The sequence below is a fragment of the Galleria mellonella genome, unplaced genomic scaffold (assembly GCF_026898425.1).
Source record: "Galleria mellonella isolate WM207_F2 unplaced genomic scaffold, CSIRO_AGI_GalMel_v1 utg93, whole genome shotgun sequence".
NCBI classification, from domain to species: Eukaryota; Metazoa; Arthropoda; class Insecta; order Lepidoptera; family Pyralidae; genus Galleria; species Galleria mellonella.
The window spans coordinates 4,973,967-4,986,589 of NW_026442176.1; the positions used below are offsets into that span (position 1 = coordinate 4,973,967).

The 12,623-nt window shown below is 30.9% G+C and overlaps 3 protein-coding genes across 3 annotated transcripts in view; 1 reads left to right on the forward strand and 2 right to left on the reverse strand.

Annotated features, from left to right (window-relative positions):
• Nucleotides 1-263: 263 nt before the first annotated feature.
• On the forward strand, nt 264-6,697 carry LOC113510916 (uncharacterized). Its single transcript, XM_026894462.3, has 6 exons — nt 264-403; nt 478-693; nt 1,416-1,578; nt 2,142-2,384; nt 3,633-3,858; nt 4,348-6,697. Exons 1-6 carry the CDS (start codon nt 384-386, stop codon nt 4,536-4,538), a joined length of 1,059 nt encoding a protein of 352 aa, XP_026750263.2. The 5' UTR covers nt 264-383; the 3' UTR covers nt 4,539-6,697.
• A 1,053-nt stretch (nt 6,698-7,750) lies between these two features.
• Nucleotides 7,751-9,551, reverse strand: LOC113510917 (phosphatidylinositol-glycan biosynthesis class W protein-like). The gene has a single exon (XM_026894463.3). The coding sequence runs from the start codon at nt 9,302-9,304 to the stop codon at nt 7,967-7,969; it is 1,338 nt and encodes a 445-aa protein (XP_026750264.2). The 5' UTR covers nt 9,305-9,551; the 3' UTR covers nt 7,751-7,966.
• Nucleotides 9,552-10,033: 482 nt separating this feature from the next.
• LOC113510918 (uncharacterized) overlaps nt 10,034-12,623 on the reverse strand; it is a 38,751-nt gene continuing 36,161 nt past the window's right edge. The window contains exons 5-6 of the mRNA XM_052902616.1: nt 11,639-11,845; nt 10,034-10,686 (exon numbers count right to left, since the gene is read on the reverse strand). Of these exons, the coding sequence (XP_052758576.1) occupies nt 10,531-10,686; nt 11,639-11,845 (363 nt within the window). The 3' untranslated portion in view covers nt 10,034-10,530. The remainder of the gene's footprint in view (nt 10,687-11,638; nt 11,846-12,623) is intronic.

Here is a 12,623-nt window from a genome sequence, read left to right on the forward strand (position 1 = left end):
AACAATAACTTTTTTACACGGAATAAAAAAATTGAGTTGATCAAATCCAAGCTAGAAATGTCAAATTTATCACTCGATCGTTCCGTTCTCTTATTTAATTCTGTTATTTTCAATATGTAACAGCTTTTTAAACACAATTTGACTTTAAACTATTATTTAATATAAATTTTAAATAGATCAATGGTCTAAAACTATATATACTGTATTTGTTTATAATGTAACTAAATTAGTTCTAAGTCAAAAGTGTACAAATAATACATCGGGAGTCTAATGATTGGAACGTACGTAATTTGTTTTGACTTTTGTTTGATTAAGGAATGTTTTGGTTTGTTTAGAGATGTAGTTATTATTATTTTTTTTTATTTTATACACATAAATAATCTATGATGTATTTTCGAAGAAGGTAAGTAATAATAGATTGTAGTAATTGATTATTCATCCTTATAAATGTAATCTAACTAACATTATTTACCGTAGTACGACAGTGAAGTACTTCATAGCAGCATTTGTAGGGGCTGCTTTGTATTGCGAATGGTTCATATACCTCATACAGCCACTGTACTGGCAGAGATTAGAATGCAAAACCCATGATCAGTCGTGTACTAAAATACTGTTTATAGCCGACCCTCAAATTCAGGGAGACTTAGCTGTTCCACCTCCACTTAGCTACCTTTTCAATTGGGACAGCGACCGGTAAGTATAATATGGCTTAGATCTTTATAAAGTGTGTCCAATACTAATGTTTTCTTTTAATATCTTTTTTATTCATTTATTGTATCTATATTTATATGCCACTATTTTTTAACATATTTTAACTTTATTCATTATCTAACTTTTAAATGTGATTAATCAATAAACCAACAACCGATGGGGAAGAAAGGTTCTTGAGCGGTGACCCCGTACGAGCAAACACAATGTAGGACAAACCCCCACTAGATAAAGTGGTGAAATGAAATGCATTGCAGGGAGTCGATGGATGCAGGTAGCTCAGGACCGTTCTTTAAGGCAGTCTATGGTGGAGACTTATGTCCAGCAGTGGATGGATAATGGCTGAAATGATGATGATGATTCAACAAATAATTTTTGATTTATTTAAAATCACATTGAAATGAGCCTATAGTATTCAATATGCATGTTGCATAGTTCTTATTTTCAATGGATCTACTTGTATGTATAGGATAAAATAATTATTATGACAATATTAATACAAAAAAATTGAATATTTAAAGGTTTATTTCAATTTCTTTTCAATTGGTTTTTGTCAATTTATGTCTATTCTATTTTCAGTACTGAAATCAAATGATTTTATAAATGCATATTGTTATTTAGTTTACGAGACTTAAATACAGTGAGCAATTAATAAATTGATCAAACATGACAATCCTAATGACTTGATTTTGTTACCTTTTTTGTAGCTATGTAAAAACAACATTCTCAATGGTGATGAACCAGTTCAAACCGGATGTCTTGGTGTACCTCGGAGACCTGATGGATGAGGGCTCAATATCTACTTTACCACAGTTCCATTCATATGTGAAGAGGCTCTCCCATATATTTAATATTGATTATCCTGTCATAGTAAGTCACCTACAGTATTGAGATTAAAAAAATAATTAAAACTGTTTATCATCCAATATTTTATATTTGATTGTTGCTTTTGAATATACTTAAAAAATATTTAACCAATTTTCAATATTATTTCAACATAGAAAGCTATATTGTCAGCAAACAATAGGGGCTGTATTTTATTTTAAAAGAAGTCTAAAGCTAGGGCAATTCACTAGTGTATTGTAAAGTGATTTATTTTATTTACAGAGTTTGAATACGCAATTTGAAGTATACCTTCAAATTTACAAACTTATTCAGTTTCATGGTTATCCTTACTAGTATTATAAATGTAAAAGTAAGATTGTTTGTTACTTTACAATGCCTTAACAAGTTAATCAATAACCAATAACTATAAAATTTGGTACATATTATATGGGGTGGAGAAGGATACAGTTTATTTTTTGTCCCAGTCAGTTAAACTTATCCTGATCACATGGACTAAGTCATGGGTAAAAGCTAGTATAAAAATATAAATCATATTATGATACTTAAATTGATTTTTTAACCTCTCTGGTAATTTTTCCATGTTTCAGCAAGTCTGGATCCCTGGGGACAATGACATAGGCGGAGAGAATGAACCTATAAAGAATGACAAAGTGGAGGAATTTGAGAAAGTATTCCAACAACCGACTGTGATAACATTTAAGAATATATCCTATTATAAAGTGAATGCTATTACCCACACATATCCAAAGAAGCCAGAGAGTGGAGATAACAACCTCAGAATAATTGTCTCCCACTATCCTGTTACTAGCAAAGTTGCTTTTGCACAAAAGGTATTTTGTATTTTTAGATTTATCTTACATATATTCATTATTGCACTCAGAAATACAGTAATACCAATTATTAGAAATAATGGTGAGTAATGTAATGTAATGTAATGTAAATAGGACTCTATTTTCCGTGCTTAGCCTCTCATTTGGGCCATTGTGCGTATGAGTCGTGGCTAGTGCAGCCAACCTAGCTCCGCCCAGAAGCACAGAAGCTTCCTGGGATCTTCACAGGCCTCACGGAGCGACCTCACTGTTCCAAGTATTTCTAAATGTTGATGGGCCACAGCTTCACATTCCAGGATTACGTGAGCAGCCATTTCTTCGGCATCGAAACAACCTCAAATAATATGAGTATTAGTAACTTATTTCTAAAAGAGATGTTACAGGCGGCATCAAGCCCTTAAGCCTAAGACGAGATTTTTTCTAACCTCTCTGTAAATTATTGATGCCCATTTATTCCTCTCTTTTCGTGTCTAGGGAAAGTAGATAAAACTTCATTTGAGAAATCAGTTCAGGGTATGATAGGGCTGATATACCTGAATAAGGTAAAAGCCCTTAAAAAAAGTCAAAGGTGAGATTTTGCTTTTCTTTGTGTTCTACTGCTTACAATTACAATACCAAACAAAGGGTTTATTAAGGTTTCTTTACGGTAGGCAATGGATGCGCGTTAATTTTGTATGCGTCCATAGACTACTATAGTAATCATTTACTATCAAAATTTGTTTTCCACCTTCATGGTACAAATTAAAAATAAATCATGTGTTTATTGTTACAAAGACGACATAAAGGAAACAAGAAAATTTATAATTATTATAAACACAGTGGCTTCAAAAGGAGTCCTCTTTGATTTATGTTGTAAGTGAATAGAGAATCACAGGCTGTTCTAATTTTTAGAGGATCCCTATAATCTCTTATGATATAATTATTTTATAATAAGAAAAAGACAGATTGCTCTTTTTAAATCAATTCACTAACATTAATATTGGAGCATAATGTAATGGATCATGAGAAAGACTTCCAATGTTTGTACACAGGCATATTTATTTAAAAAAGCTATTGACTTATAATCAACTATTAATATTTTATTTGCTTATTATTACTTTATTAAATCTATCTGTACACTGTTTTTGTTTGACTGCCAGTGTCATTAACATTTGCCACTCATTTTCTGTTTCCCATTTTTAATGCTGGCAAACAAAACTACATCATTTTGGTCCTTCGTACCGGATCTCATCACTCGTTTATTTTTAGGTAAACAACGAAATCCGTCCAAATATATACTTCTGCGCGCACGATCACGAGTCGAAGTATGTAGAACAAAAGAAAGATCTCACTCAACGCTCAGTACAGCGAATGCTGACTGGTGATTTTATGCTGCATGTGCAATTTGACAAGGACTCTCTGTATGAAATTTTTGTGCCAACGTGCTCGTACAGAATGGGGACAGATAGTATAGGATTTGGAGCAGCAATATTAGGTATTTTTTTTTTCTTTTTGATATTTTAATTATAATGTTTGAAATGACTGCAATCATCAATACATTACAATATAAAATTATTTATTAACCTAGCCTATTAATCAATTAATTATAATAAATAAATAATCCTTATTTCACACTTTGTTACAATATACTTTGAAGTCCCTAACTCTCGAGGTAGGTATAAAAAAACCTGTGTTTCAGGAGTTAGTGTATTATTTAATCAAATAAGTAACTCCTGAATTTTCATGTTTGGATTATTTACAAATAATCCCTCATTTCAGGCGTGAAGGGTCTAAAAAGCCCATCCAAAGACCTAAAAACTTTTAACACCAAAGAGCAACACCTTCACTCAAGAACAATCTAAACATTAAGTTTGATTTAATATAATAATAATACATTTAATAAAACTAATACATTTCACAGTATCACAAAAAAAAATTAATGATCAGTCCCATTCATGAACATTAAATTACTTTTCTTTTTCAGAAAACAATAATCAAGAAATGAAGTACACAGTTCTATGGTCTCCAAAGAGGTTTCCATATTTATTTTTCTATGCAGGAATCCTTTTATTGCTTGTAGTTTACTGCTTTATTTATTGTAGCGCTAGACTGGCGCATAATCGTTTAAATTCTGTAACCATATCTGATAAAGTGCCCCTTCTAGAACGAATTTAGCACTGTTACAAACATGGAGATCGGTGAAGCAGACATATGTGACTCAAAGTCTAGAAGAGGCACTTTATTGACTTGTATAAGGATACTACATCGAATTATATTTGCGATAGGCAATTTTTATATGATAATCTGCAAAATGAGCGGATTTAGTTTATTTTATATTCATAATATTTATTTTTTCATTATCAACTTAATTTATGGATATCCCCACCGCTCGTCTCTCTGTTTACTTTTTTAGTTTCGTTCAATAATACCTAACGTGTTATATTCGTACATTTAACTTTGCAACAAACATGATTCGGTAGATGGCGCCTGCTTTAAATACTTTCAATACAGGTTGAAAACTTTACTTTGTCTTTATGATATAAACTATATATATTTAGTTTTACTAGAAATAATATTTAAATATTACTACAAAACTTAACAAACATTTTATACATATAATAATAATAAAATCATTTATTCAGCTACAAAACGTAACAAAATTAATGACAAGTTTATACATTAAAATAATAACTCCTTGGTAGCAGCTGAAATCGTCATAGTCGTAGAATACTGACGGATCTTTATATGTAATATTTGTCAGATCCGTCAGTATTCTACGACTGTAACGAAATGGTCTCCGTTCAGCTTAAGCTGCAGCGCTGTTTTCCAGTGGGGCCACCACTCGAAAGATATCACTCGTGAAACAAAATTATGTATATGAAATTGCTGTTTGTCAAAAACAATAACACTACTCGTGTTGTTTATTTCAAATAGATTAAGAACATTTTAAATTAAGTATGTCTAAATTAAGGGATTATATAGCTTTATATTTCTTTGAAATTGTGTAATTATAAAAAAAAAGCCTAATGATATATTTAATGAGTACATTCCGATAACGATGCTTTATATATATTTTAAGCTAGTTAAACATAAAACTGATGTTATTTTTAATATTTAAAATTTTATAAGAGTTGGATTTTATTTTAATATTAATTTATTGTTACATATTTATTTTGCTTAATGATTAATTTATCGAAAATTAACTTTACTAACGAGCTCACAGATAGCCTATACTCTTGTACATATATTTTTCTATATAAAATAACCCGAAATTGATAAAAAAAAATTGTTGGGGAAAATCAGTCATAATGAATTGAAATATTATTTCTTTCGATCAAATAACTGGAATTAATAATAAAAATGGCTATTTTACACAAATCCTAATACTATTCATTCGGTATACCTACGGATCCATTAAATATTACACCCTTGAGTATTGGATATGAATGCTATTATGATACATATAAAGCCACTATTTTAGCTCACCAGTGCAATACTGATAGTACTAATACCGAAAGTACCTAATAATTATTTGTAAATGTTCTCTCTTAATTATCGAGTACTATGGATTTCTCAAAATTATTGCATTTATTGTGTTTCTAATATATTTTGTTAATCAAATTATAGGCATTTAATGCTAACTTAATTATCCTATTTATACATAAAGTTTAATGTGTAATCAAATTACCGACAACTGTTAATTTAAGCAATAATAATGTACCGTTAATTGTATAATAGAAAAAGTTACTACCTAAATAGAAAGTTAAATATGAACTGTGAATGTTTACTGCAGTTTTTTTTTCCAAATTTGTAATGTTACATGGAGTAGCGGTTTAGCACGCTGTCTCATCTTATGGTCGCAGGTTTGATCTCTGCGTGATACAAACACTTATTTATGTTAGTTAGTTAGTTTGTATGGGTCTAAATGTTTTCTATATATTTATTATATATATATATATATATATATATATATATATATATATATATATATATCTGACACGCCTGTCTCCCATTAGAGTAGGCAGAAACAATGGAACGCCAAACAAACCTATTATATATATTTTAATATATTAACAAAAAAATTATAAATCTATCTTACATCCATAGTGTAAGCTGTACTTAATTTGATGTTGATATAATGTGTTCCAGTGATATTTATTTTTATATGAAAACTGAATCTGTACAATACCATGAAATAACATGATAATTCACAGTGCGTGTTAACTTTCAAGATTTACACAGACGAGAGGTCTATGAACATTATTTCAGTTATAAAAAAAAAAAAAACAATCGCAAGCAGCATAATAACAAGTATAATAATTATTTTACCTATTCTACAATGTAACTAATTATTTATTCTGTGACTGTATTACATTACATATAGTACACACACGCTCATGCAAATACGCAACGACAACTAAAAATTTTTTCTCATGGACAAGATTTCTTTTTAAAAAAAAAAAGTTTGCACAGTCCCATAGACTAACCTCATACTGGTATATATTCTGCAGTGCAATATTACACAAAATTCGCATAGCATATAAACATAATACAGTCCTGTTAGACATATCTGTAGCTATGTATCTATATATGTTAGTATCTATCTATCTATCTATGTAATTCAACTTGAGTTATGACTTTTTCATGGAACTAAATGGTCTAATGTCTTCATATATAATATTATTAATCAAAATAATATTTTTTTAATATAATAAGATGTAATTCAAATTCTGTTAATTTTCAAAATTATAAAACACTATATCTATCGATGCTACCTACTCACAATTATTTTAAATTGAAAAAAAAATTATAGCTTTAACATAAATACACTATCGGTGGGCAATTGAGTCTTATAGGAATTTGCTTGAAGTGAACCCCAAATGTGTCGCCCCAATGTTTAATATTGTATTACCTTATTATCTAAATATTTTAAAATTTATTAATAGAGTGACATGACCCCAATTAAATATAGATATAGTTTTATATAAAGTTAATATGTAAATAGTATGAAATATAAATATCCCAAACTGATTTGATACATTTCAGACGTACACCTTCCTTGAGCTTAACATAATCAAATAGGTGAACAAAAGCATTAACAAGAAATATAGTGCGTGAGTTTTGTAATTAAATACTTATTCATCTAACTAAAATATTGGTACAAATCTTTGGAATTTTGAATAGTGTCCCTGTGACAAAGTATGTGTATTATATTATATTCAATTAAAATAAATAATATTCAATTTTAACTATAATTCTTATATTTTTTATCTACAACAATTATCAGAAAAGTTAACTCATTTAATCACTAATACTATTTACAATACCTATATTATGATTTTACATTATTAATCGATCCTTAGTCAAATAAAGTACAAAGTTGATGATATTAATTTCATTATATTTTATTATTATTTATTATAATAAAGCTGCATCAGAAATTGCATCTTTACATGTTACATTGCATTTAATACTCTTGTGTAAAATTATTATAAGCTATATATATTTTTTTTTTAATTATAAAATTGTATATTACTTCTATAAAATGCTTTTAAATGTTCCTAATTTACAAATAAATGTAATTTCGTTATGATGTAATGTTTTCATATTTTAACACCTATTTTTTTTAAATATGCCGTAAAAGCAGTAGTGACCACCATGTAATTATTCAAGATAATTAAAGTCATGGGAGTTGAGACAAGCATGGTTCTTATATTCAAATTAATAGCACCGGTTATTAAGTTTGCAATTAGAAAATACAGCAAACCATTGTCGTTAACAGTTGATAGAATGACTGGTACATCAAAATTCTGGAACAGTACTTCATGAAAATACAATAATGCGATAATTGTTACTATTATGGCCTCTATATATAAACAGTATCCTGTGTTGGCTAATGTTCTGGAAGTAGGGCGATAGAAATTTACTATATATGTCATTATCCACAAGATTAGACAGTTTAAAATTAATTTAGCTTGCACCTTATATCTATGTATAGTTTTATCTACTAATATTACTTTTATATGAGCAGAGAACAAGTACAAAGATACATAACCAAGGCTAGAAGTTATGCCTTCTCTATTAGCATCCAAAACATTTATTCTCGGAGTGTCACCAAACACCCAATCCTGAAGGCCAACATATAAAGCAGTTTCATGTAAAACAATTACTATAATGCTTAAATAAAAAGGACTGTTAGAATAAAATAATAAAACACTTGAGAGTAGTTTACACACTGCCAATGTAAAAAAGAAATTCCAGTGCACACCATACTCTGTGACATGCTCTTGATAATCTAACTGCTTCACAGATATAAACCTGGCAACTCCCAGGCATACAAGTATTGATATGAACTTGGTATTTCCTTTTATTATTGCCATAACATTATTTTTAGCCACATCTTTGTGCACTAAACCGCTCATGAAAACAAACAAACCTACTCCTGTGTCCATAAGACTATACCCATACTTTTCAGTTTTCGCAAGATATCTTGGAAAGATCTCAAAATCAACTGCTAAAATACAGAACACAGTAATCAAGTAGGTGAGTCCTCTGACAGCTGAGATGGTATGAATTCGTCCCGTCTTGAAGCGATTGTATTGTTTGAATTTCTTCAATAAATCCAATTTTTTATATTGGTATATAAACTCATATAATAGAATGGTAAAAACAGCAATATTTAGTATATAAATATACTCAGATATTATTGTGAGGGCTGCGATCATAGGCAGGACGATGATTATGTACTCATAGACGTATTGGAGTACCCCAGAATATCTGTTCACAATAGAACAATATAGTGAGCATTGTACAGTGAAGAATATACACAGAAATGTATGGAATACCGGTGAACCATGATTGTTCATCATAAGTGACTCATGATACTTCTTATACTCGGTGCTGTTCATTGTCAATAAGTCGTGTCGAAATTGTGACTGCATGATTTCATAAAATCGATGATTAAATAAATTTCTTCAACAATGTCTATTTATAATACATTTATCAGAACTGTCCATAACAATTTTGCAGTAGCAACCACAACTTGAAATAAAAATAAATGGATAAAATATAATAAGCACCATTCAATAATTATTAAATATAACTTATCAATATTTGTTATCAATATCAATAAAATTAATCACCGGTATTATTATCATGTTTTCCAATTTATGTATGATATGACATGATATTGTTTTTGTTGACTTTTTCCTGACATTGACGTTAACATTTTTTTATTGATTGACTGACATTAGGTAATACTCTAGCCGTCAGTCATACAGTGTTGCCACCTTGGAAATAGACTTGTAATTACAGTTCCCCTAAATATACATATACACCTACCAGTGGAACATTATTCGTTTGCTTCGGTGCCTCTGTTGTAAAAAGATTTGCTTGTATGCGTATAACATAGAGATTACTTGTTTTGTGAAATAAACAACAGCAAAATTTCGTACGTTCATGTATAGTAAGTACCACAAACTATATAAATAAAAAACCATTAATCACTTATTATGAATCTATCTATGCGTACATTTTAAATACACTATTGGGACTTAATGCGATGAGATTTCTTTTGCAGGTGAATAGTACCTGTTTCTTTATTGTCGAACCGTGTACTTAATTAGATACCAACCTTGAAAAATGCGAAAATAAATGAAAACATACTTAGACATGTTTTTATAAACATTTATTGTTTTCTTATTAAAACTTATCTCAAAGACTAGCTTAAGCCTAATTTGTAACTTATTACAAGTGAATACTTTATCGTACAAAGAAATATAAATAAGATTAATTAATTTTTAATAATAATTTTTGAGCCCACTAAATAAGACAATAATCAGTTTAATGTGAATTGAAATTTCTCACATAGATTATAGGCACTGGGGGAAAAATTATGAGGTGAACAGTGTTTATATAAATATATTTTAATAAAATTTAGAATAAAGATAGGGCTTTATGTACAAATAACAGGTATAACCTGGCAATTTTTTACGCGGCACTCTTCTGCTTTGTATATTAATGACAGAGTATGCGGATAGTGTAGTAGGAAAAAGTGCCCGTTGCCCTTATATTATAAGCCCCCCTGCTCCGTACGTCTATCCGTAGAAGTGCCGCATACAAAGTTGCCGAGTTATAAATGCTATTTACTTATTTAATTTAAATAGAGTTAAAAGTCGAAATCATAAGGACGCTGAGGACGTCTTTGCCCTAACGGTATATTAACTTCTTCGGCTGAGTGGAAGACCTGGGGCTGCTGCTGCGGCCGGGGTGATGGTCGGGCCTGTTGCGGCTGTGGAGCTGGCTGACGGCGAGGGGCTTCCTCCTGAGAATAAATCCAGATTTAAATAGACACGAATTAAGGAGTCTGAAATGGCAACTAATTCTCGTCGTCATCGGTGAGATACTTATATTCTTTATATGTATTAGAAGCTAACTCCTATTGGGTAAACTTTTTAAATGGGTAAAAAAACCCGCTTAAGCTATAATTATACGCTGACAGGACACTAGTGAAGAATAATAGGTAAGGAGTGAAGTAGGCGAACAACAGAAAGGAGACAATGTGCATTGTGCACGTCAAAGAAACTGTATAGTTTGCTGCCTTTGTGATATAAAAAGAGGATTCATGAAGAGTTAAACACTATGTTTCCAGAGAGTTCCTCGCCTCTCTTACTAGTTATGTAGATACTACAGGGGGAAAGAAGAAAGGAAAAAAAAATTTTTTTTGATAAATTGAAATTCATTCATAATTGCAGATGTTCATAGTTTATATGGTCTCATCTGACTAATTTTTTCATCGCACTAATGACCAGCTGAACAATGCAGAGCGTGACATCTATTTTACTTATAATGGCACATTTCTTGATACAACATTGTAATTTATTTTACAGATACCCTATTTTAGTAATATAAAACATGTTGTTTACTGAATCTTATACTATTTTTATATAGCGAAACTGCACGAAAATATGTATCTAATAGAAGGCCTTAGTGTCTAAGATACAGGCTAGGCCTAGTTTGGACACTGATGTGCTGGGCATAATGCTACTCTTTATACACATATATTTCACTTTGAAATTTCTGTAAGCCCATGACTGTATATTTTTATGTGCAATAAATCTTTAATATTATTATTATTAACTTATGTTTTTTATTATGACGTAAACATATTACATAGCTTTCTATAACGTCATATCGCATCGGTCCTTTAAAAATAACTAAAGAGTTCTTTAATTTTTCTTTTAAAGAGTGTCAAATACATCTTGTTTGGTGCTCACCTCTTCTTCCTCCTCGTCCTGGTCGTATCTGTCGTCCCTGTACACTTCAGCGGGATAGTACCGGTCGGAGTACTTGAGAGACACGTTGGGTTTCCTCTGCACCTCCTCCTGGTTGATCGGCCGGTACAGGTAGTCGTTCACGAAGTGGTACTTCGCTGACTTCTGACAGATGTTATCGTGGGTCGGCGGCATACAGATTAAGTGTACCTGATGACATAAAGGGTATTATTTTTAGTTATATCTAATTTGTCTATGGCAATTAAATAGTCTATAATTCTATAATTATTGACATAATTATCTATATGCCATGACATACATAATATTATTATTTATTATTATTGTTTCAGCCGTTAACTGTCCACTGCTGAACATAAGCCTTTCCCATAAAAGTGTTTTGCCAATAGTCGCCATGCTTGGCAGGCGGGTTGGTAACCGCAGTTAGGCTTTTAGAGATGTCTTAACAGGGACGCTGCTGCCCATCGCTCCCCTCCCTTAGTCGCCTCTTACGACACCCACGTGAAAGGAAAGAGAGGTCTATTCTATGCCGGGACCACACGGCAAAATTAATGTAACATTGAGACAGGGTGGGAAAAGAATTGTTAGTAATGGAGACTGAGAATCCCATTGCTAGCAATATACCCAATCAGGTCGACGCGGTTCCCCCTGGAAACTATCATGATTAATTAATTGCTAATGAATTCATCATGGAAACTATCATGATTAATTAATTGCTAATGAATTCATCATGATGGCAACGCATGGGGAGTATCATGGGCGAAACAGTATACTCTGTTTTCATTCTCATCTACTTTCCAAGGTGGGCTGTCCTTGTTTGCCATTCTAAGTTGCATAAAAAAATTAAAGTCTACGTTTCAAAAGGTACAAAATGCAAACAAATTAGAATTAATGTTAATGAATAAAAAACAACATCGATACAGCTCCAGTTACGTCTATACCTTCAGTTATCATCAGTAATTATCATAAA